Source organism: Cervus elaphus, chromosome 12 (genome assembly GCF_910594005.1).
Source record: "Cervus elaphus chromosome 12, mCerEla1.1, whole genome shotgun sequence".
Taxonomy (NCBI): Eukaryota; Metazoa; Chordata; class Mammalia; order Artiodactyla; family Cervidae; genus Cervus; species Cervus elaphus.
This window is the reverse complement of record NC_057826.1, coordinates 30,296,035-30,316,741: the sequence shown is the minus strand read 5'-3', so window position 1 is coordinate 30,316,741 and position 20,707 is coordinate 30,296,035. Positions and strand designations below refer to the sequence as shown.

Genomic DNA, 20,707 nt, shown 5'->3' with positions numbered 1-20,707 from the left:
ACAGCTCATCTCCATTTCCAGTTCTCTAGAGATCTCTCTCCCAATTCCTTAACCAGGTCAAGTCTCTCTCCCTCTCAGGTTCTCTCATGGTTCTCATGCCCCACCTGTAAAATCCCTATGACATGAGACTTTACACACATTTGCTTAATAAATTCTTGGTTCTCCCACTGTGTCAGGGGTTGGCAAACTGCAGGCACAATTCTGCTAATGATGGCAGACCTGAGTAGATGCTACACAGACCTCATGTGTGACAAAGCCAAAAAATACTATGGCCCTTTAATATTTGCAGTCTTTTGTGCTAGATTATGAGTTCCATTTGGTGGGGATTATCTGTTTTCATTGACCACTATAACCCTAGAGCCTAACACGGTACTTGGCACAAAATAGGCTTCAGCAAATACTTCTGGAATTCAGTTTAGAGCTAATAGTGAAATGTGGATGCAACCCTAAAAACAGGAGGAATTTCAAGTATCAGTATGCCCAATTAGGAACATTTCAGTGGCTGCTAACAGTACTGGCTTTTTACATCAAAAGTCCTCCAATCAAAAATCTATTGACTGAAAATATATTCAGTAGAAATATATATTTTTTTCTCATAAAATTTAGTGATATTCTTTTCATTTCCAACCACAAAAGGAGAACATTTAAATTTTTCCAGAGTAGGCATCACGTAACAGAGCTTGTTCATCACTGAATGGTCTAGAACAAAGAAATCATCATATCCCTCATTCTCTTATTTGTCTCAGTGGATATGATCCTTAGGGTTTGCCATGTTTCCAAGAAAGCGCACCCACTCCATGAGTGATCAAAGGAAAAGGTATCTTACAGAGTTTGGCAAACATCTCCTGTTTACCTACTGTTCACCTAAACAGTAAATACTTCAGGTGGGGTGAGTCACGGGGTCCCGGTCACAGTGCCTGTCATTGCAGCACCAAAGCAGCCAAATGTAACGTGTGAATGTATGAGCATGGCTGGGATTGAATAAAACTTTATCTCCGCATATAGAAGTTTGAATTTCATATAATTTTCTAGTTGGTGGTAGTGGTCAGTCATTCAGTCATCTCTGACTCTTTGCGACCCCTTGGACTGCAGCACGCCAGGCTTCCCTGTCCATCACCAACTCTCAGAGCTTGCTCAAACTCAGGTCCATCAAGTCAGTGATGCCATCCAACCATCTCATTCTCTGTAATCTCCTTCTCTTCCTGCCTTCTGTCTTTTCAAGCATCAGGGTCTTTTCCAATGAGTTGGCTCTTCGTATCAGGTGGCCAAAGTATTGGAGCTTCAGCTTCAGCTTCACTCCTTTCAGTGAATATTTAGGGTTGATTTCCTTTAGGATTGACAGGTTTGATTTCCTTTAGGATTGACAGGTTCGATCTCCTTGCTGTCCAAGGAATTCTCAAAGAGTCTTCACCAGCACCACAATTTGAAAGCATCAGTTCTTCGGTGCTCAGCCTTCTTCTTTTTTTTTGTAATTAATTTATTTTAATTGGATGCTAATTACTTTACAGTATTGTAATGGTTTTTGCCATACATTGACATGAATCAGTATGGTCCAACTCTCACATCCATACATGACTACTGGAAAAACCATAGCTTCGACTAGATGGACCTTTGTTGGCAAAGTAATGTCTCTGCTTTTTAATATGCTGTCTAGGTTGGTCATAACTTTTCTTCCAAGGAGCAAGCATCTTTTAATTTCATGGCTGCAGTCACCATCTGCAGTGATTTTGGAACCCAAGAAAATAAAGTTTGTCACTGTTTCCACTGTTTCCTCATCTATATGTCATGAAGTGATGGGACCAGATGGTATGATCTTACTTTTTTGAATGTTGAGTTTTAACCCAGGTTTTTCACTCTCCTCTTTCACTTTCATCAAGAGGTTCTTTAGTTCTTCTTTACTTTCGGCCAAGGGGTGGTGTCATCTCATATCTAAGGTTATTGAATCTGGTACTGGCCAATATTATCCTTTTGATTTTTTCTAACCATTTGAAAATACAAAAACCATTCTTAGTTCTGAGCCCTACAAATATAGGAGGGAAGCAGGTTTGGCCCCTTGGTTGTAGTTTAGTGACCCTTGTTGTAGACAAGACTTGCTCAGGAATCTCCACAACATTGTTGATATCTAGGAACACAGGCAGCAACTGAGAATAGGGGAGGAGTTTAAAACTAAAAGCCTCCAAGCTTCAATTTCTCTAAAGTTTTCATCAGACTACAACAAACTTTCCTTACAGTCTGTGGTTTGGTTAAAATGACAACCTGAGCAAAAACTGTGATCATCGGAAATTGAGGTGAGTGCTCTCCAAACTCTCTTGAGTTTATATCATGTGCCCCAGTCTATTAATACACTATAAATATATATAATGATGTGTACAATATCAGACAGAAAATTTAAAAGATAACTAAATTTTTCCAGTAGTCAAGTATGGATGTGAGAGTTGGACCATAAAGAAAGTTGAGCACCGAAGAATTGATGCTTTGGAACTGCAGTGTTGGAGAAGACTCTTGAGAGTCCCTTGGACTGCAAGGAGATCAAACCAATCCATCCTAAAGGAAATCAGTCCTGAATAATCATTGGAAGGACTGATGTTGAAGCTGAGACTGCAATACTTTGGCCACCTGATCCGAAGAACTGACTCATTTGGAAAGACCCTGATGCCGGGAAAGACTGGAGGCAGAAGAAGAAGGGGATGAAAAAGGATGAGGTCATTGGATGTCATTGCTAACTTGATGGACATGAGTTTGGGCAAGCTCTGGGAGTTGGTGGTGGACAGGGAAGCCTAGCATGCTGCAGTCCCTGGGGTCGCAGAGTCAGACACAACTGAGCAACTGAACAACAACAATTATGTTCTTGTTCTGTGTGGCAGGAATACCATAACATGGGAAAAATGTTAAAATTTTTGCCTGATGGTGTGTGTGACTTTTATGCTTTTCATACTTGCAATATTTCATAATTAATATTAACTGGAACTTGTTCCAGTTGCCTAGAATAAGCACAGCTTAAGAGTCATGTATACTGATTGCCTATCAAATGAACTTAAATTTTAATTAAATGATTGTACCATTTGGATGATATAAAAATGAATGCCATATATTGGATTGACCCATGTGTGTGCAGTTGCGTCCGACTCTGTGACCCCATGGACTGTAGCCTGCGAGGCTCTTCTGTCTAGGGAATTTTCCAGGCAAGACTACTGGAGTGGGTTGTCATTTCCTTCTACAGGGGATTTTTCCACCCAGGGATTGAACCCATGTCTCTTGCATCTCCTGCAATGGCAGGCAGGGTCTTTACTAGCTAAGCCACCAGGGAAGCCCATTATTTATATTTTATTTGGGTTGGTTTTCACACAAAGCAACTATTAATATTACTCTCTTCTGTACACGATATCTTAAATTGAAATGGAAGTAAAAATTAAAATCCATGCTGAAAAATGGAATATACAAACTGACAATGGCCAGACCATACCTGACAATAGACCCATGAATTGACCATATACGCAATTAGCCCAGAATAGTCATCATTTGATCAATGACTGCCAACTTCCCTCCTTTATAACCCTTCTTCTAACTCAGAACCAACCAGAGAAGAGCCAAATATGCTCACTAATCTATCACATAGGCTTCCACTAATCTATCCAGCTTCTAGTCAGCCTGTTGCCAGCTTTCCAAAGCCAACAACCTCCAGTCAGAACACACCCGAAGCTTTCCTTTTCCTCACCCCCAACACTAAACCTCTCCCACTCCCCTGCCTGCCTCTGAATCTCTGCCAAAAACAAGTGATGGTGACACTGACTCTCTTGTTCTACCAAGCTTTATGCCTCGGCTTGTTCTCGTTTGGGGGGCCTTCCATTATTTCCATGCTGCAATCCTCCACTTTCAATAGGTTATCAGTTCTCAAAATACAAGAAAGGGGGTTTAGCTTTACAACATAGTACATTTAAATTTGCTCCAATGTAAATATTCTATCAGGTTTCAGACAAAAAGGGAAGATTTTCTCATGTGAAAACAGTGCAATTGAAGAAACTATTTAGCTTTTAAAAGTCTACTTGATCTACAGTTACTAGGGATGGCCTGACCTAACAAAGAAAATGCAGAGTTAAGCAAGATGCACAAAGACCCTTTGTGCAATAAGATATAATAAGTATAGGGGCTTCCCTGGTGGCTCAGGGGTAAACAAATCTGTCTGCAGTGCAGGAGACACAGGTTCAGTCCCGTGGTCAGGAAGATCCCCTGGAGGAGGAAATGGCAACCCGCTCCAGTATTCTTACGTGAGAAATCAATCCCACAGACAGAGCAGCCTGGAGGGCTTCAGTCCATAGGATCACAGAGTCTGACATGACTGAAGCCACTGAGCATGCAGACATAATAAGTATCATCAAGGTGGAACATAATGACAAACACAGCTTTTTGGCTGATAAGAAGATTCACCCACAAAATTCCTTAGTGGCTGCTAAAACATTATTTCTTTTATCAAGCAACACCCTCAGAACACTGTTTTTTTTTTTTTTTTTTTTTACCAAATAGCTAGATGTTTTTAATTGTGCCACTTTCTTTCATTTTACTTTTATTTCACTTATTTTATTTTTTACAACTCACCTTTAGTATGGTTTATCTAATGATGATGCTCTTAAATCTGAATAACCTCTAATAGATCTTTACACTTGTCAGATGATACTATTTTCATTTCACCTCTCCATCTCTCCCCTATGCTCTATTCTCCTTCCTTCTGACAGCGCCCTCTACCTCCACCATCCTACCTTTTCAAGGGATTCCAGCCCTGGGATCCCTGGGCTGTATTGTCCCAGGATTCACCTCTGCTTCTCACTGCAGTCCTGGTATGGACAGAGTTCTGAGGCCCTGGTGTTTAACATGACTCTAGAGTAGGGACTGAGGATGAAGGTTGATCTTCCTCTGAAAAGACTGCATTGCTTGCTCTTGAGTCAGTTGTGTTATAATCGATGTGTTAACATATCAGAAGATCCAGAAAGCATCATTAGACTTTCAGAGAAGGCAACAGTTCCTGTTTCTAATGCTAAACCCAGCTCAGGAAGAAAGGGCAAAATGATGTTCAATATCTTCTTTTAAGAAGACAAGGAAGCATGTAAAAGAGTTTAAAAAGATTTGGGGGGAGGAATATTTTTAAAAATCAGAGAGAAGTTGAGATTCAGTTATTTAGGAGACTCACTAAGATGAAAGGGAGGCTTGCCCAACACTGCTACATTGCCATATTCAATCCCACAAATGAGAATCAACATTCAGTGAACATATGTGATATTATTGGGAATAGATTATTGCAGATAACTAAATTACTGGTTGGCATTCTTTTGGGGGGCTATTTTTGATGTCACCAGTGACAGTAAAATAGCAGAAAGTTCTTGAGATGTTACTTACTGAGAAAGTTTGTCTCCGATTCCTGTTCCATAAGACTACGCATCTCTTCAAGGTCTGATTGAAGCAAAATACTGATTTGCTCAATTTTTTCATCTCTTTCACACAGCTTGTCTATCAGATTTTTTATTTCTCTCAAGATCTCATTAGCACTTTCTACCAGTTCCTTAAAAAAAAATAGCATTTGGGGGTATGTGAATATAAATAGCAACAAAATAAATAAAAATATCTTGTACAAGTGAGTCATGCACAAGACAAAAATACATACACACTACTGGTACTAGTTGTGTATAAGTGTCTGTACACAGAAAATTCACAAAGTTCTGTAAAGGATGTTAGAAAAGTGGACTAACAAATGAGATTTAATAGAATGCTCACTAAACTCAAAATTTTAACTGGGTAGGGTAATAGAGGTGGTGGCAGCGGCGGCATAAAGAAGCCAGCTCATCTTAGGAGCACCACAGAACTGCAGAGGCGATTCAGTGCAGCTTGCAGCGTAAGAGAAAGAACTTTGCAATCAGGGAGATCTGAGCTTTAAATCCCCGAAAGTTCATCAATGGGGTTTCCTGGTGGCTCACATGGTAAAAAACTTGCCTGAAATGCAGAAGACCTGAGTTCAGTCCATGGGTTGGGAAGATCTCCTGGAGAAGGGAATGGCCACCCACTCCGTATTCTTCCCTGGAGAATTCCATGGACAGAGGAGCCTGGAGGGCTACAGCCTGGTCTTGGGCAAGTCACTTCAATTGTCTGAGTCTCAGTAGCTTCATCTAAAAAAGGCATTACTAGCACTTCTCTTAGCCTCTGTTTAAGGGTTAAACAAGGATCACAGGTAATCTTCAGTTACTTAGAAAGTAGAAGAACCAGGATTTATAGTCTAGTCTACCTGCTTCTAAAGCAGGGAGAGATGGAGATGGTGCATAGCTGGTAAAACGTGGAGGAAAGATAGAGTTCAGAACTGACAAATTTGTCCTAAAATAATCTGTCTTCCATTTATGCTTGGAAATAAAAATGTCATTCCCACTTTAGCTGAAGTGGTAGAGTGGGAAGATAGCTTCCCAAAAGATTAAGATTTCAAAATGACATTTTATATTCTAAAGAATAAGACAACAGGCCCAAAATGGAGTCACTTACACTAAATCCCACGTCACCAAACTGAGAGACTTAATTAGTTTCAGTTCTCTCAGAAATGGAATCTTAACCAGTCCATCAGAAATTACCTGATCAGCACTAAATAGGTAATCTGCCTGGTTGATCCCTGCCATCCCTGAAGGGGAAGTGGCCTTGCAATATGGAACCTGCCATTTTTGCCTGGAATGACTTCCTTGTTCTTGCTCCCTCTGCCTATAAAAGTCTTTCGTTTTGTACAGCTCCCCAGAGCTTCTTCCTATCTGCTAGCTAAATGCTGCCTGGTTTGTGAGGTGTTGCACAAAGCCAATAAAGTCTTTAAAACTGATTCAGTTGAGATTTGTTTTCTAGCAGCACAAAGGACACATTTTAGGATGTGATGATCACATGAGCTCTGTCTTCCTTCCTTACACACACACTTATTAGGTAGGTAGACATCTTATAAATATGATACTTATGAAAGCAACACAAAAAAGCTCACCTTAAGTGTAGTCCAAAATTCAGCCCACAAATCCGAATATTGTGCTAAATTAAAGATTTTTAAAATGCAAAGGTTACTGAAATAATTTGAACCTTTTATTAAAGTAATGCTATTTGTTTCTCAAAAACTATTTTCATCTATAAGTTTCAACTTCTGAAATGTCAGACTAACACTCGCCCTCCCACTGTAAAAAAGCAGAAAATGGGACTAAATATATAAAACAAATAAATCTGCTGCAATATCCAGTTTTCAGATACTAGAGAATGGGCAACACAGAACAGTGATACCTGAAAGAAGGGAGCCCTCCTCTGGTCACTGGGCTCTCCTGTGGGGCGGGGGTGCAAGCTGAGTAAGGCAGGCTTGCACACAGACACAGAAATCTGCTCAAAGATTAACAAATCAAATCCAGCAAAATATGAAAACAGTAACTGCTTTTGAAAAAGTGGATCTTATTGCAGGAGTGGAAGATTGGTTTGACATTCCAAAATCAATCGGTGCAATTTTCCACACTAACCTTGTAAAGGAAAACACCACCTGAGCACCTCAGTGGCTGCTTGAGTCGCTGAGGTCATTCACAAACGCACTGCACACCCATGTGCCTGACCCCCTCCAATAAATACCCTGGACACCCAACCCTGTCAGCTCCCCTGCCTGGCACCAGTTCGCATGTGTCACACACCAGTGCTGGGGGAATTAAATGCATACCACAGAGATGGAACTCTACTGTAACTCCACTGGGAGAGGTCACCTGCAAGCTTGCACCTAGTCTCCACCAAGCCCTTCTCCCTTCGCTGATTTTACTTGGTATCCTTCATTGTAACAGACAATAACCATCAAGTATAACAATGTCTGAGTCCTATGACTCCTTACAGCTAATCACTGGGACTGAGGATGGTCTTGAGGACCTCTGAAACAACACTAACAGCTGTGAAATCTTGCTGAGAAAAATTAAGTAAGTTCTAAATAAATGGAGGTATATACTGTATTCTTGGATTGGAAGTCTTCACTTTGTTAAGATGTAAATTCTCCTCAGATTGATTTATAGATTCAGCACAAACTCAGTTTAGATCCCAGCAGGGGTATGCATGTATGTAGATTAATAAGCTAATTCTAAAGCTTATATGGAAATAAAAATATCTAAAATAGCCAAAATGATTCTAACAGAGAAGCACAAATGAGAAGAACTTGCATTACATGATTTCCAGATTGAATATGAAACTATAGCAATCAGGACAGTGTGATGTTGGTATAAATTCAGATACTTAGAATAAAGGAACAGATTCATAAAACTGATTGTTTAAAAAAGTCATTGAGTAATACAATGCTAAAAGGAAAGTCTTTTCAAAAATGGTGCTGGAACAACTGAATATGCATAAGAGAAAACCCTTATATTTCAACCCTTACCTCATACCATATGAAAGAGTTAACTTGAACCAGGGATCTAGACATTAAAGCTAAAAAACTAGTTGGTGATGGACAGGGAAGCCTGGCGTGCTGCAGTCCATGGGATCGCAAAGAGTTGGACACACCTGAGTGACTGAACTGAACTGAACTGAAAAACTAATAGAGAAAACATAGGAAAAACTCAGAGAACTAGGCTTAGGCAAAAAAGGACACAAAACATACTAATGCTAAAAAGACAAACTAGATAAAGCAGACTTTGCTCAAAAGAAATTTTTAAACTTTTTTCCAGGGCCATTAAGAAAATGAAAAGTCAAGCCTTAGACTGACAAAGGACTCACTTCCAGACTATATAAATATTTTAACTCGATGAGAAACACAAAGAACACAAAGCAATGGGCAAAAGATTCGGAAAAACACGTGGCACCGACTTTTCAGGTCAAGTCACAATGCCTTGAACTTCTACGCTGTTTCTTGGAATGTTAGTTTTTTGAAACACAGCAGGTCAAGCAGCTACATATATGGAGAGGCCACATAGAGGTGTTCTGGTTAGCAGTCTCCCTTGAATTCAGCTGAGAGCCAGCATCGACACCAGACACATGAGTGAGTGGGTCTTCAGATGACTCCAGCCTCCAGCTGCTGAATTACCCCTCAGCCATCAAGTTGCCCCAGCTGATGTCAGGTAGGACAAGCAGGAGTTGCCTCCACTAAGTTCTAACCAAACTGACAATTTGTGAGCAAAGTAATCTGTAATGCTTGTCATGTTGTAACAGATAACTTGTCAACAACACGACATAAAAAATGATACGTAAGTGGCCAAAAAAACACATGAGAAGATACTTAACAACCTTAGTCAATAGAAAATCTTAATCAAGAGGAAATGCCATTTCATAGCTAGTAAACAGTTAAAACGACAACAATTTTAAGTGTTTTGACAATTTTAAGTGCTGGTGAGGATTTGGAGTATCCCACTGCTATTAGGATGATAAGTCTGTACAACTACTTTGGCAAATAGGCCATTTCTTATAAATCCAGTGATTCCCCTCCTTTGTATTTACCCAAGAGAAACTAAAATAAATATGCGCAAAAACACAAATAGTAACCCCCAAATGGAAACAATCCAAATGTTCCTCAGCTAGTGAAGGGATAAACAAAATATGGTACATCCATTTAAAGGACCACTACCATACAGCTACTTCCCTGGTAGCTCAGACGGTAAAGAATCTGCCTTGCAATGTAGGAGACACAGGTTTGATCCCTGAGTCAGGTAGATCCCTTGGTGAAGGGAATGGCAACCCACTCCAATATTCTTGCATGGAGAATTCCATGGACAGAGGAGCCTGGCAGGCTACAGTCCCTGGGGTCGCAAAGAGTCATACATGACTGAGCAACGAACACACTTTCACTATACAGCTATAAAAAAGCAAATAATGATAAATGCAACAACATAGATGGATCTTTAAAAAGTTTTGTGAGTAAAAGGAGCCAGGCACAAAACAGTACATGTTCTATCACTCCATTATATCTAACCCTTAAGGACAGAAGGCACTGTCCTTCAGTGGTTTCTAGGAACTGGAAGTAGACTGGGAAATGAACCATAAAGAGACACAAGGGATGCTTTTCAATGATGAAAGTGTTCTGTATCTTTCTTGTAGTGGTTCTGGTGGTATGTACACCTGTCAAAACTCATTGAACTTAAGATGGGTACATTTTATTATATCAAACCAGTAACATTGATTTAAACAAAACAGAACTTGATTTTTTTATATGTAAAAGGTCACTCATGACACATTACTTACTCTGAAGATCTGTCAGCTGACAGGACAGGTCACTTGAGGAGCGCATTAAGTCTTCTTCTCCCCTTTTGTATTGCTCTATGGTGTCCTTTAGGTATGCAATATACTAGAAAGTAAAGGTGTGTGGTTGCTTTTAGCTGTTGAATTATAGTAGGTTAGTAATCTGTGCAGTCACTTAGCAAACATTTATTGATCCCTCCTCTGTGTGTCCTGCCATTCTAGCTGCAAAGGTGACAGTGGTCAACATAGCCCTTGCTAAGTTAACATTCTGGTGAGGGAAAGAAAGGACTTTGCTTCCTAGTAAGCATTTCAACTTCACCCAAATAAACATGATATTCTGAATTTGCCACAAAAATGAACCAAAAAGTATGCTGCCTAAATGCACTGTGTCCACAGAAAAAAAAATTATCCTTTTGGCAAAATGTGTGTTCAGTATATGCTACAAGGCAGCAATGTTGCCTCACTGGAGGTATTCACAGGACCTCAGAGAGATGAATTATCAAGTCAGGAGACCCTGTGGAATTGCTCACTCTGGTTGGCTGTTTCGTTGGGTTGGGTGGCAGTCACAGTGGTGGTCTGGATATCACAGACATGGCTTTCTGTTCTAACCACCCAGTGCTCGGGAACCTAGAGTCTGGGAACTCTGAAAATGTGGGCTTCGGGATATAAAGTAGGCACCGGCCCTGTTTCAAGAGAGAAATTGTCAAACACTAGAAACTGCTGATAAAAATCTTAGAAATGGTCCCAGCGCCCTAGGAGCAGACATGGACCTGCTCCGTAGGACTGTTCATAAGCACGTGCTAGAGGGGCTCTCATGCAGCCTTGACCCTGTGTCAGTCTTTGCACAGCTTGTTGGCAGGTTTTGTAGTAAATCTAAGTGAAAGCTACCGTAAGCCAAATCCATGTCATCATTCTTGCTCTCTTTGAACATGGATCACTGTTTATAGACTTGTCTAGTTCAGGCGGCTTCCTGTAACTCTCTATTAGTCCCCTTTTCAGTCTTTTAGTCCCCCTTTTTGGCTCCACTTCTACTGTTTCCTCTTTCAAAATTGTCTTTCTTCCGACTCTGTTCACACTTCACTGTTCTCATTAACTGTCCTCAAGGAATCTCCCTATCTCCCAGGTGTAAATCCTACCTCTATGCTAATGGCACCAGGTCAGATTTTTTCCTGGAGCTCCTCACCTGGTGTGATTAAATGCTTGTGCTCTGGGTGACTATGTATATGTGCCCTGGGTGGATTGTCACACTTAACAACCAAATTGTAATTATACATTTGTATACCTGTCTCCCAAGCCAGACTATGGGCTTTCTAAGGGTTTGGGACAGTGTCTTACCCATATTTGTGTTCACTGTTTCTTCCCTAGAACTTGGGACTCAGTGATGCTTAAAATGTTTGTTGAATGAAGGGATGAGATCATCAAAACAAAGAGTGATGAATGAATAAGATATAAGCATAGGGTCATCCAGGGCCTAGTAGATGGACCTTGAATCCAAAGCAGAACTTTTAGAATCAATGTTTCACATAGTCATCGTTTGCTCACCCATTACCAAAATAGCAATGAAAATTTCAACTAAATAAATAATCTACCTCATCTTATAGGAAGGCAGTCTTGTGGAATATTTCATAGGTGGATGAAATTCCTTAGAAGGTTGTTTCAAGGCTAGAAGGATGAAGATGTTGGATCTGTGTGGGTTACTGCCAGTGGTACCTGGGCTCTGTGGAGTACTCTACCTTTTCAAAGTAGACTCATATCTCTTATGTCATTTAATTATACCAAAAAACACATGATATTAGATAGATAATTGTTGCCATTTAGAGTCTTAGTGCTGTAAGACCGCCCAAAGTCACACTACAGGGTTACTACTGAGTGGCAGACTCAAATAAGTAAATCTTAAGTATAAATAAGCAAAACTTAATCTTTTGAGACTGAGACTTTCATTTTAGGGGTTGGATGAACAAATTCCTTTGCTATAAAAAGAACTACAATCAATCTGAAACAATTTAACTTCTAAAACGGGCACAAGACTGAATAGATACTTCGCAAAGAGGGTCTCCAAGTAGCGAGCAACATAGGAATCATTTCCTGAATCATCAGGAAAATGCAAATTAAAACCACAGTGGATCACCTCTACACACCCTTCGGAATGATTAAGTTGAAAAAGGCTGAGTTCTGCTTGGATTCAGGAATAACTACGCTCTCTGACACTACAGAAGGGAGTGGCAGTTACTGCCGTGTCCTTGGGAGACTGCCACTGTGCACTAAGGCGGACCATAAGCCCCTCTGTGGCTCTAGGATTCCACTTGAGCTGGTTACCCCAAAGAAATATGTAACTACATTCATCAAAATACATGGAATAGAATTTTCATGGTAGTAGTCCAAATTAGAGACTCGTCAAACCCCCACCAACAGCAGAGTGTATAAACTATAGTATCGGCATACAATGGAATACAATACATACAAACAGTACAATACAATACAGAACTAAGAATGAATGAACCGTACCTTCACTCAGTAATAAGAAGAAACCTGGGAAACATAATTTCTGGCAAAAGAATGTGTACTGTATCATTCCACACATATAACGTTCAAAAACAGGCAGAACTCTATAGTGTTAAAAGTCAGTATAGCATATTGTGGGAGAGTATAGTATATGATGTAGTATATTGTGGGAAGGTCAATGACAGGAAGGCCCACAGAAGACATAGAAGACAGTATCTGGATTCTGTCAATGGATGCTTTGTTTCTTGATCTAGGTGTTGGTTATTCCATGTGTTCATTAAGCTGTGTATGATTTGGGCACTTCTCTCTGTGTACTTTAAGTTTCACTTAGAAAGTTTCAAGAGTTATTCTCTCCTTTTCTCTCATAACTAGTACAGATATGGAAATCAACCATGATCATTGTACAAAGTAAAGTGCTCTTGAACTTACCTCTTTTAATCTTTCATTTTCCAGGATCAAAGCATCTGTTTTTAGGTCATGTAAATAGATTTCATTTTCTAAGCTTTTTACAGTTTCAAAATGAGCTTTGGTTTTATAGCTTTCATGCTCTCTTAACTGTTTCAACTCCTGCTTCAGTTTCTTCTGCTCAAACATAAAATCCACAATTACCTTATAGAGTTCAACTAGCAGGGCACCAGTGTATTAAGTTGCCTGCACCACATTCAGAGAACGGTTCTAATTACACTTGACCCTTGAACAGTGCGGGAGTGAGCGGCACCAACCCCCGCCCAGTCAAAAATCTGGGTATAACTTTACAATTGGTACTCTGTTACCAGTTTCACATCTCCTGATTGAACCAACCATGGACCGTATACGGCATTCATTGAAAAAAATAATTCACAAATATATGGACACACACAATTCAAACCTATATTGCTAAAGGGCCGACTATAACTCCATGACCATCAGCAGAGGCTATAAACATCTTCCCTTGGAAAACTTTATATTAACTACAAAGCTAATGGACTCTGGGAAGGAAGTCTACAGATCCCAAGTTAAGAGCCAAAGTCAAGCTATTGAGACAATTTCACAAAATAGAATATATCTTGATATATAAACAATGGCCTGGCAAAATGGGGAAGAAGGGAGTAGAATTTATTGAGGCTCTTTCAGGGAGGATTTGCTATTTCTCAAAGAATATTACTTTATGGATTTTTCTGAATTTTCTAGTCAGTTTTAAATTATTACACTGTTATAAATCACATAATCTTTGTATATTGTATAATTGCCCATAGCAGCATCCTATTAGAAAAATAGAATTATATATATAATATGTTGTTCTGTTGGTTGTTTAGTCACTAAGTGGTGTCTGACTTTTTTGCAATCCCATGGACTATGGCCCACCAGGCTCCTCTGTCCATGGAATTTCCCACTCCATATACTGGAGTGGTTTGCCATTTCCTTCTGCAGGGGGATCTTCCCAACCCAGGGATTGAACCCGAATCTCCTGTGTCTCCTGCATTGGCAGGCAGATTCTTTACCACTGAGCCAATGGATAAGCTTATATATATAGTATACTTGTAATTTTCCCCTTCATATTTTTCTATTTCCATAACACATTAAAAATTATCTTTGATATCAGTGAATCTCAAAGAATACATTTTATGTTTAATCAACTCCACATACATATGTTTATCACTAACTATTGATTATAAAGTCTTAAAAGGTAGTAAACATCCATTTACCTGCTCCTGTCTCATTCATTCTTCTAACCCCTATAACCTTTGCCCATTATCCTTGTCTTCATAGGAATTTACCAGAATAACAGATATGAAAAGATGCTTAGAAAGCATAATCCAATCTCTACTTTTTAAATAGGGCTTCCCAGGTGCTCAGTGACAAAGAATCTGCCTGCAATGCAGGAGACACAGGAGATGTGTGTTCAGTCCCTGGGTCAGGAAGATCCCCTGGAGAAGGGCATGGCAACCCACTCTAGTATTCTTTCTGGAGAATCTCCATGAACAGAGGAGCCTGGCAGGTTACAGTCCTTGGGTCACAAAATTGTTGGACACAACTACTGCAATTTAGCATGCATGGCACCTTTTAAGTAAGGAAAATGAACCGTCCCCCAGTGAGTGATTTTCCAGTGGTAACAGGTTACATGTTAATCACTTCTAAAGCTGATCTCTCTCCCTCGACACATACACACGTGTATATATGTATACGTACATACATATATATATATGTATATATATGTCTCCAGCAGAGGCATGGATAGGCAATGGCCTGCTTCAGGGTCGGGGACACTGAGTGTGGCAGTGTGTGCACAAGATCTTTTGAAGGATGTCGCCATTAACTTCACTACCTCCGCCATTCATCTCAGGTCAAACAGGGAGGGAACACAGTTCCACCTATCAACAGAAAATTGGATTAAAGTTGTACTGAGCATGGCCCCAAACATCAGAATAAGACCCAGTTTCCCCCACAATCAGTCTCTCCCATCAGGAAGCCTCTTATCCTTATTCTTCAGAGGGCAGAAAGAATGAAAACCACAGTCACAGAAAGCTAATCAAACTGATCACATGGACCACAGCCTTCTCTAACTCAATAGAACTATGAGTCATGCCATGTAGGGCCACCCAAGATGGATGGGTCATGGTGGAGAGTACTGACAAAATGTGGTCCACTGGAGAAGGCAATGGCAAACTACTTCAATATTCTTGCCCTGAGAACTCCATGAACAGTATGAAAAGGCAAAAAGATATGACACTGAAAGATGAACTCTTCAGGTCGGTAGGTGCCCAATATGCTACTGTAGAAGAGTGGAGAAATAACTCCAGAAAGAATGAAGAGAAAGTGAAACAAAGTGAAAACAATACCCGGTTGTGTATGTGACTGGTGATGGCGGTAAAGTCCAAAGTTGTAAAGAACAATATTGCATAGGAACCTGGAATGTTAGGTCCATGAATCATGGTAAATTGGAAGTGGTCAAACAGGAGATGGCAAGAGTGAACATAGACATTTTAGGAATCAGTGAACTGGCTCATTGAAAAAAACCTTGATGCTGGGAAAGATTGAAAGCAGGAGGAGAAGGGGACGACAGAGGATGAGATGGTTGGATGGCATCACCGACTCAATGGACATAGAGTTTGAGCAGGCTCTGGGAGCTGGTGATGGACAGGGAAGCCTGGTGTGCTGCAGTCCAAGGGGTCACAAAGAGATGGACATGACTGAGTGACTGAACTGAATTGAACTGAAATAAAATAGACTGGAATGGGTGAATTTAATTCAGGTGACCATTGTATCTATTACTGTGGGCAAGAATACCTTAGAAGAAATGGAGTAGCATCATAGTCAACAAAAAAGTCTGAAATGCAGTACTTGGGTGCATTCTCAAAAATGACAGAATGACCTCTGTCTGTTTCCAAGGCATACCATTCAATATCACAGTAAGCCAAGTCTATGCCCCAGCCAGTAATGCTGAAAAAGCTGAAGCTGAACTGTTCTTTGAAGACCTACAAGACCTTCTAGAATTAACAGCCAAAAAAGATGTCCTTTTCATCATAGAGGACTGGAATGCAAAAGTAGGAGGTCAAGAGATACCTGGAGTAACAGGCAAATTTGGCCTTCCAGTACAAAATGAAGAGGGCAAAGGCTAACAGAATTTGGCCAAGAGAACACAGTGGTCATAGCAAACACCCTCTTCCAACAACATAAGAGAAGACTCTACACGTGGACATCACCAGGTGGTCAATACTGAAATCAGGTTGATTATATTCTTTGCAGCCAAAGATGGAGAACTTCAATACAGTCAGCAAAAACAAGATGGGGAGCTGACTATGGCTCAGATCATGAACTCCTTATTGCCAAATTCAGACTGAAATTGAAGAAAGTAGGGAAAACCAAGAGACCATTCAGGTATGACCTAAATCAAATCCCTTATGATTATACAGTGGTAATAACAGATTCAAGGGATTAGATCTGATAGACAGACTGCCTGATGAACTATGGATGGAGGTTCATGACGTTGTACAGGAGTCAGTGATCAAGACCATCCTCAAGAAAAAGAAATGTAAAAACGGCAAAGTGGTTGTCTGAGGAGGCCTTACAAATAGCTGAGAAAAGAAGAGAAGTGAAAGGCAGAGGAGAAAAGGAAAGCTATACCCATTTGAATGCAGAGTTCCAAATAATAGCAAGGAGAGATAAGAAAGCCTTCCTCAGCAATCAACACAAAGAAATAGAGGAAAACAATAGAATGGGAAAGACTAGAGATCTCTTCAAGAAAATTAGAGATATCAAGGGATCATTTCATGCAAAGATGGGCACAATAAAGGACAGAAATGGTGTGGACCTAACAGAAGCAGAAGATATTAAGAAGAGGTGGCAAGAATACACAGAACTATACAAAACAGATCTTCACTGACCCAGATAACCATAATGGTGTGATCACTCACCTAGAGCCAGACCTCGCATCCTGGAATGTGAAGTCAAGTGGGCCTTAGGAAGCATCACTATGAACAAAGCTAGTGGAGGTGATGGAATTCCAGTTGAGCTATTTCAAATCCTCAAAGAGGATACTGTGAAAGTGCTGCACTCAATATGCCAGCAAATTTGGAAAACTCAGCAGTGGCCACAGACCTGGAAAAGGTCAGTTTTCATTCCAATCCCAAAGAAAGGCAATGCCAAAGAATGTTCAAACTACCACACAATTGCACTCACCTCACACTCTAGCAAAGTAATACTCAAAATTCTCCAAGCCATGCTTCAACAGTACATGAACCGTGAACTTCCAGATGTTCAGGTTGGATTTAGAAAAGGCAGAGGGACCAGAGATCAAATTGCTAACAACCATTGGCTCATAGAAAAAGGAAGAGAGTTTCAGAAAAACATCTACTTCTGCTCCATTGACTACGCTAAACCTTTGACTGTGTGGATCAAAACAAACTGGAAAATTCTTAAAGAGATGGTAATATCAGACCACCTTACCTGCCTCCTGAGAAATATGTATGCAGGTCAAGAAGCAACAGTTAGAACTGGACATGGAACAAGGGGCTGGTTCCAAATTGGGAAAGGAGTACATCAAGGCTGTACATTGTCACCCTGCTGGTTTAACCTATATGCAGAGTACATCATGCGATATGCCGGGCTGGATGAAGCAAGCTGGAATCAAGGTTGCTGGGAGAAATATCAATAATCTCAGATACACAGAAGACACCACCCTTATGATAGAAAGCGAAGAAGAACTAAAGAGCCTCTTGATGAAATTGGAAGAGGAGACTGAAAAAGTTGGCTTAAAGCTCAACATTCAAAAAACTAAGATCATGGCATCCGGTCCTATCACTTCATAGCAAATAGATGGGGAAATAATGGAAACAGTGAGAGACTTAATTTTGGGGGGCTCCAAAATCACTGCAGATGGTGACTGCAGCCATGAAATTAAGGGACGTTTCTTCCTTGTAAGAAAAGTTATGACCAACCTAGACAGCATATTAAAAAGTGAAGATATTACCTCGCCAACAAAGCTCCATCTAGTCAAAGCTATGGTTTTTCCAGTAGTTATGTATGGATGTGAGAGTTGGACTATAAAGAAAGCTGAGAGCCTAAGAATTGATGATTTTGAACTGTGGTGTTGGAGAAGACTCTTGAGAGTCCCTTGGATAGCAAGGAGATCAAAACAAGTCAATCCTAAAGGAAATCAGGCCTGAATATTCATTTGAAGGACTGATGCTGAAGCTGAAACTCCACTACTTTGGCCACCTGATGTGAAGAACTGACTCATTGGAAAAGACCCTGAGGCTGGGAAAGATTGAGGGCAGGAGGAGAAGGGGATGACAGAGGGTGAGATCACTGGATGGCATCACCGACTCGATGGACATGAGCTTGAGCAGGCTTCGGGAGCTGGTGATGGACAGGGAAGCTTGGTGTGCTGCAGTCCATTGGGTCACAAACAGTCGGACTCCACTGAGCTACTGAACTGAACTGAACGTGTATATATATATATATATATATATATATATACACACACACACATATATATACACGTGTGTATCTATATACAAGTGTGTATGCTGTGACTAAAAATTTCGAAACATTGGTTTAATAGGGTAAGTTTAAACAATGCAACTTTCTTAAAGACTCCAGTGGTGCTAGGTAAGTACTATTGTCTATATACACCAATATTCTAATAAAAAAAGAGAATGAATATATTGATCCTTTACCGTGTTGTTAATGTATCTTATAAAGTCTCTTGTAAGTTGAGAAATATTATTATTCAGTAAATTTTGTTCATTTTTTTGTGCTATAAAAAAAAGAGAGAAAAAATAACTGCTCACAATGTTCTTTAAATAAAAGAAAATAAGACATATGCCTGGTTTTAAAAGCCAAATACTATTTTAAGGCTTATGACCAAAATCAGAAGTCAGGTGCTCCCCAATGCTGCTGCCATCCCTGTGTGTGACTCTTCAGAATCAACCATTTTTAATTCATTTTCACTTTTTCCTCTTCCTTTAAAATTTTCTTTTTGAAAAATTTTTTCTTTATAAAATTTTTTTCCTTTTCTCTCTTAAATTTTTTCCTACTTACTTCCTGATATAGTAGAAGAGGACATAGACACTTACTCCTGTTGTCACATCTCCTGTGAACACTCAGAGCCTCAATGTATCCTTCCTCTAACCTCCTCATTAATTACAGATTTTGTTTAAATGAATTCTAACTGTTCAGATCATTATGATAATGCAAAGTTTATTCATGATTAGACAAATGGTACAGTAGGACTCTATTTCTTTTCTTGTATAGTTTTTGTTTTTCCTGGAGTTAAAAATTACCTCACTTAAAAAAAATTGCTTAGTTTTCCATGTATATATCATTAATTCACACCAAAATCTATAATAGAATTATAAAATCTTTCTGAAAATTACTTCCCACGTGGTCAAACACATTAAGTAGTCCATCAGTTCCATTCTTCTGCCCTCCCCCACTGTCTTCTGTACATTTTTCTTTAGTTCTACTGCAAAGCTGACCTCCTGGGACTTCCCCTTGCATCTCTCTCATGTTAGACCTCCTGCTTTTTGAATCTCATACCCTCTTCTTTCTCTTACTTTATTTCTTCTATTTGTTGAAGCAAATTTTGTGTAGCTTCCTGAGACACAATAGATGAGATCTTATATATCTAAATATATCTCTATTCTACATCTCTAGTTGACTGATAGTTCGGATGGGTATCTAATGTAGGAAATTTTTTTCTCTCAAAATTTTGAAGGCAAAGTCTTCTAAATTCTACTGTTACATTGATGCTAAGAAGTCTGAAACCATGCTGGTACCTAATCTTTTGTGTAAAATCTGCTTTTTCTCTCTAGAAGCCTTTATAATCTTCTCTCTCTCTTTTTTTTCCTCCTGAAATGCAGTGATGTGGCTTAGTTAGTGTCTTTTCTTTCATATATTGTACTGGGAATCTGATAGGCCCTTTCAAATAGGAAATTCATATTGTCCAATTCTGAGAAATATTTTTGTAATGTTTTATTGATAACTTTATACTTCCATTTTTCTCTGTCTTTCCTGTTAGTTAGATATTTGACATCTCAGAATAGTTTTATAATTTCCTTACCCTTTATCCTGTTAGCTTCTTGTTTTTTTTTCTATTTTTGGAGAAATCCTCTTAACTTTTTTATAATCCTCTTATTGAATTCTAAAATTTTAGTTGTTATATATATTTTTTATATTTTTTACTTCTACTAACTCTTTCATGTTCTCTGTTAAGTGTCTTTTCATAAATGCAATATCTTATTTTATTTCTCTAAGAATACACCTTTAAGATATATTCTCTATAATAGAATATATTTCTCTGCAATAAATAGAGAATATATATGCATTATATATAATAATATAGAGAGAATATGTACTACCTGAGAATCCATATTATGTTCTTTGTGTTGTCCATTTTTCTGCCAAATTCTCTTTTTCTGTCTGCTTTCGTTTCTTTCATTCATGTTGGAGTTTTTTCCTGAGATGTCTGGTGATTTTTGACTATCTAACCCTATTTATGAGTAAGGGACTAAAAGGTTAGTTCCTACTGCCTGAA

General features: G+C 39.4%; 1 protein-coding gene across 1 annotated transcript in view; it reads right to left on the bottom strand.

Moving 5' to 3' along the window:
• CCDC175 (coiled-coil domain containing 175) overlaps window positions 1–20,707 on the bottom strand; it is a 69,729-nt gene that overhangs the window by 4,351 nt on the left and 44,671 nt on the right. The window contains exons 15-19 of the mRNA XM_043919938.1: window positions 18,849–18,928; window positions 13,120–13,272; window positions 10,192–10,294; window positions 6,992–7,035; window positions 5,389–5,551 (exon numbers count right to left, since the gene is read on the bottom strand). Coding sequence (XP_043775873.1) covers window positions 5,389–5,551; window positions 6,992–7,035; window positions 10,192–10,294; window positions 13,120–13,272; window positions 18,849–18,928 — 543 coding nt within the window. The remainder of the gene's footprint in view (window positions 1–5,388; window positions 5,552–6,991; window positions 7,036–10,191; window positions 10,295–13,119; window positions 13,273–18,848; window positions 18,929–20,707) is intronic.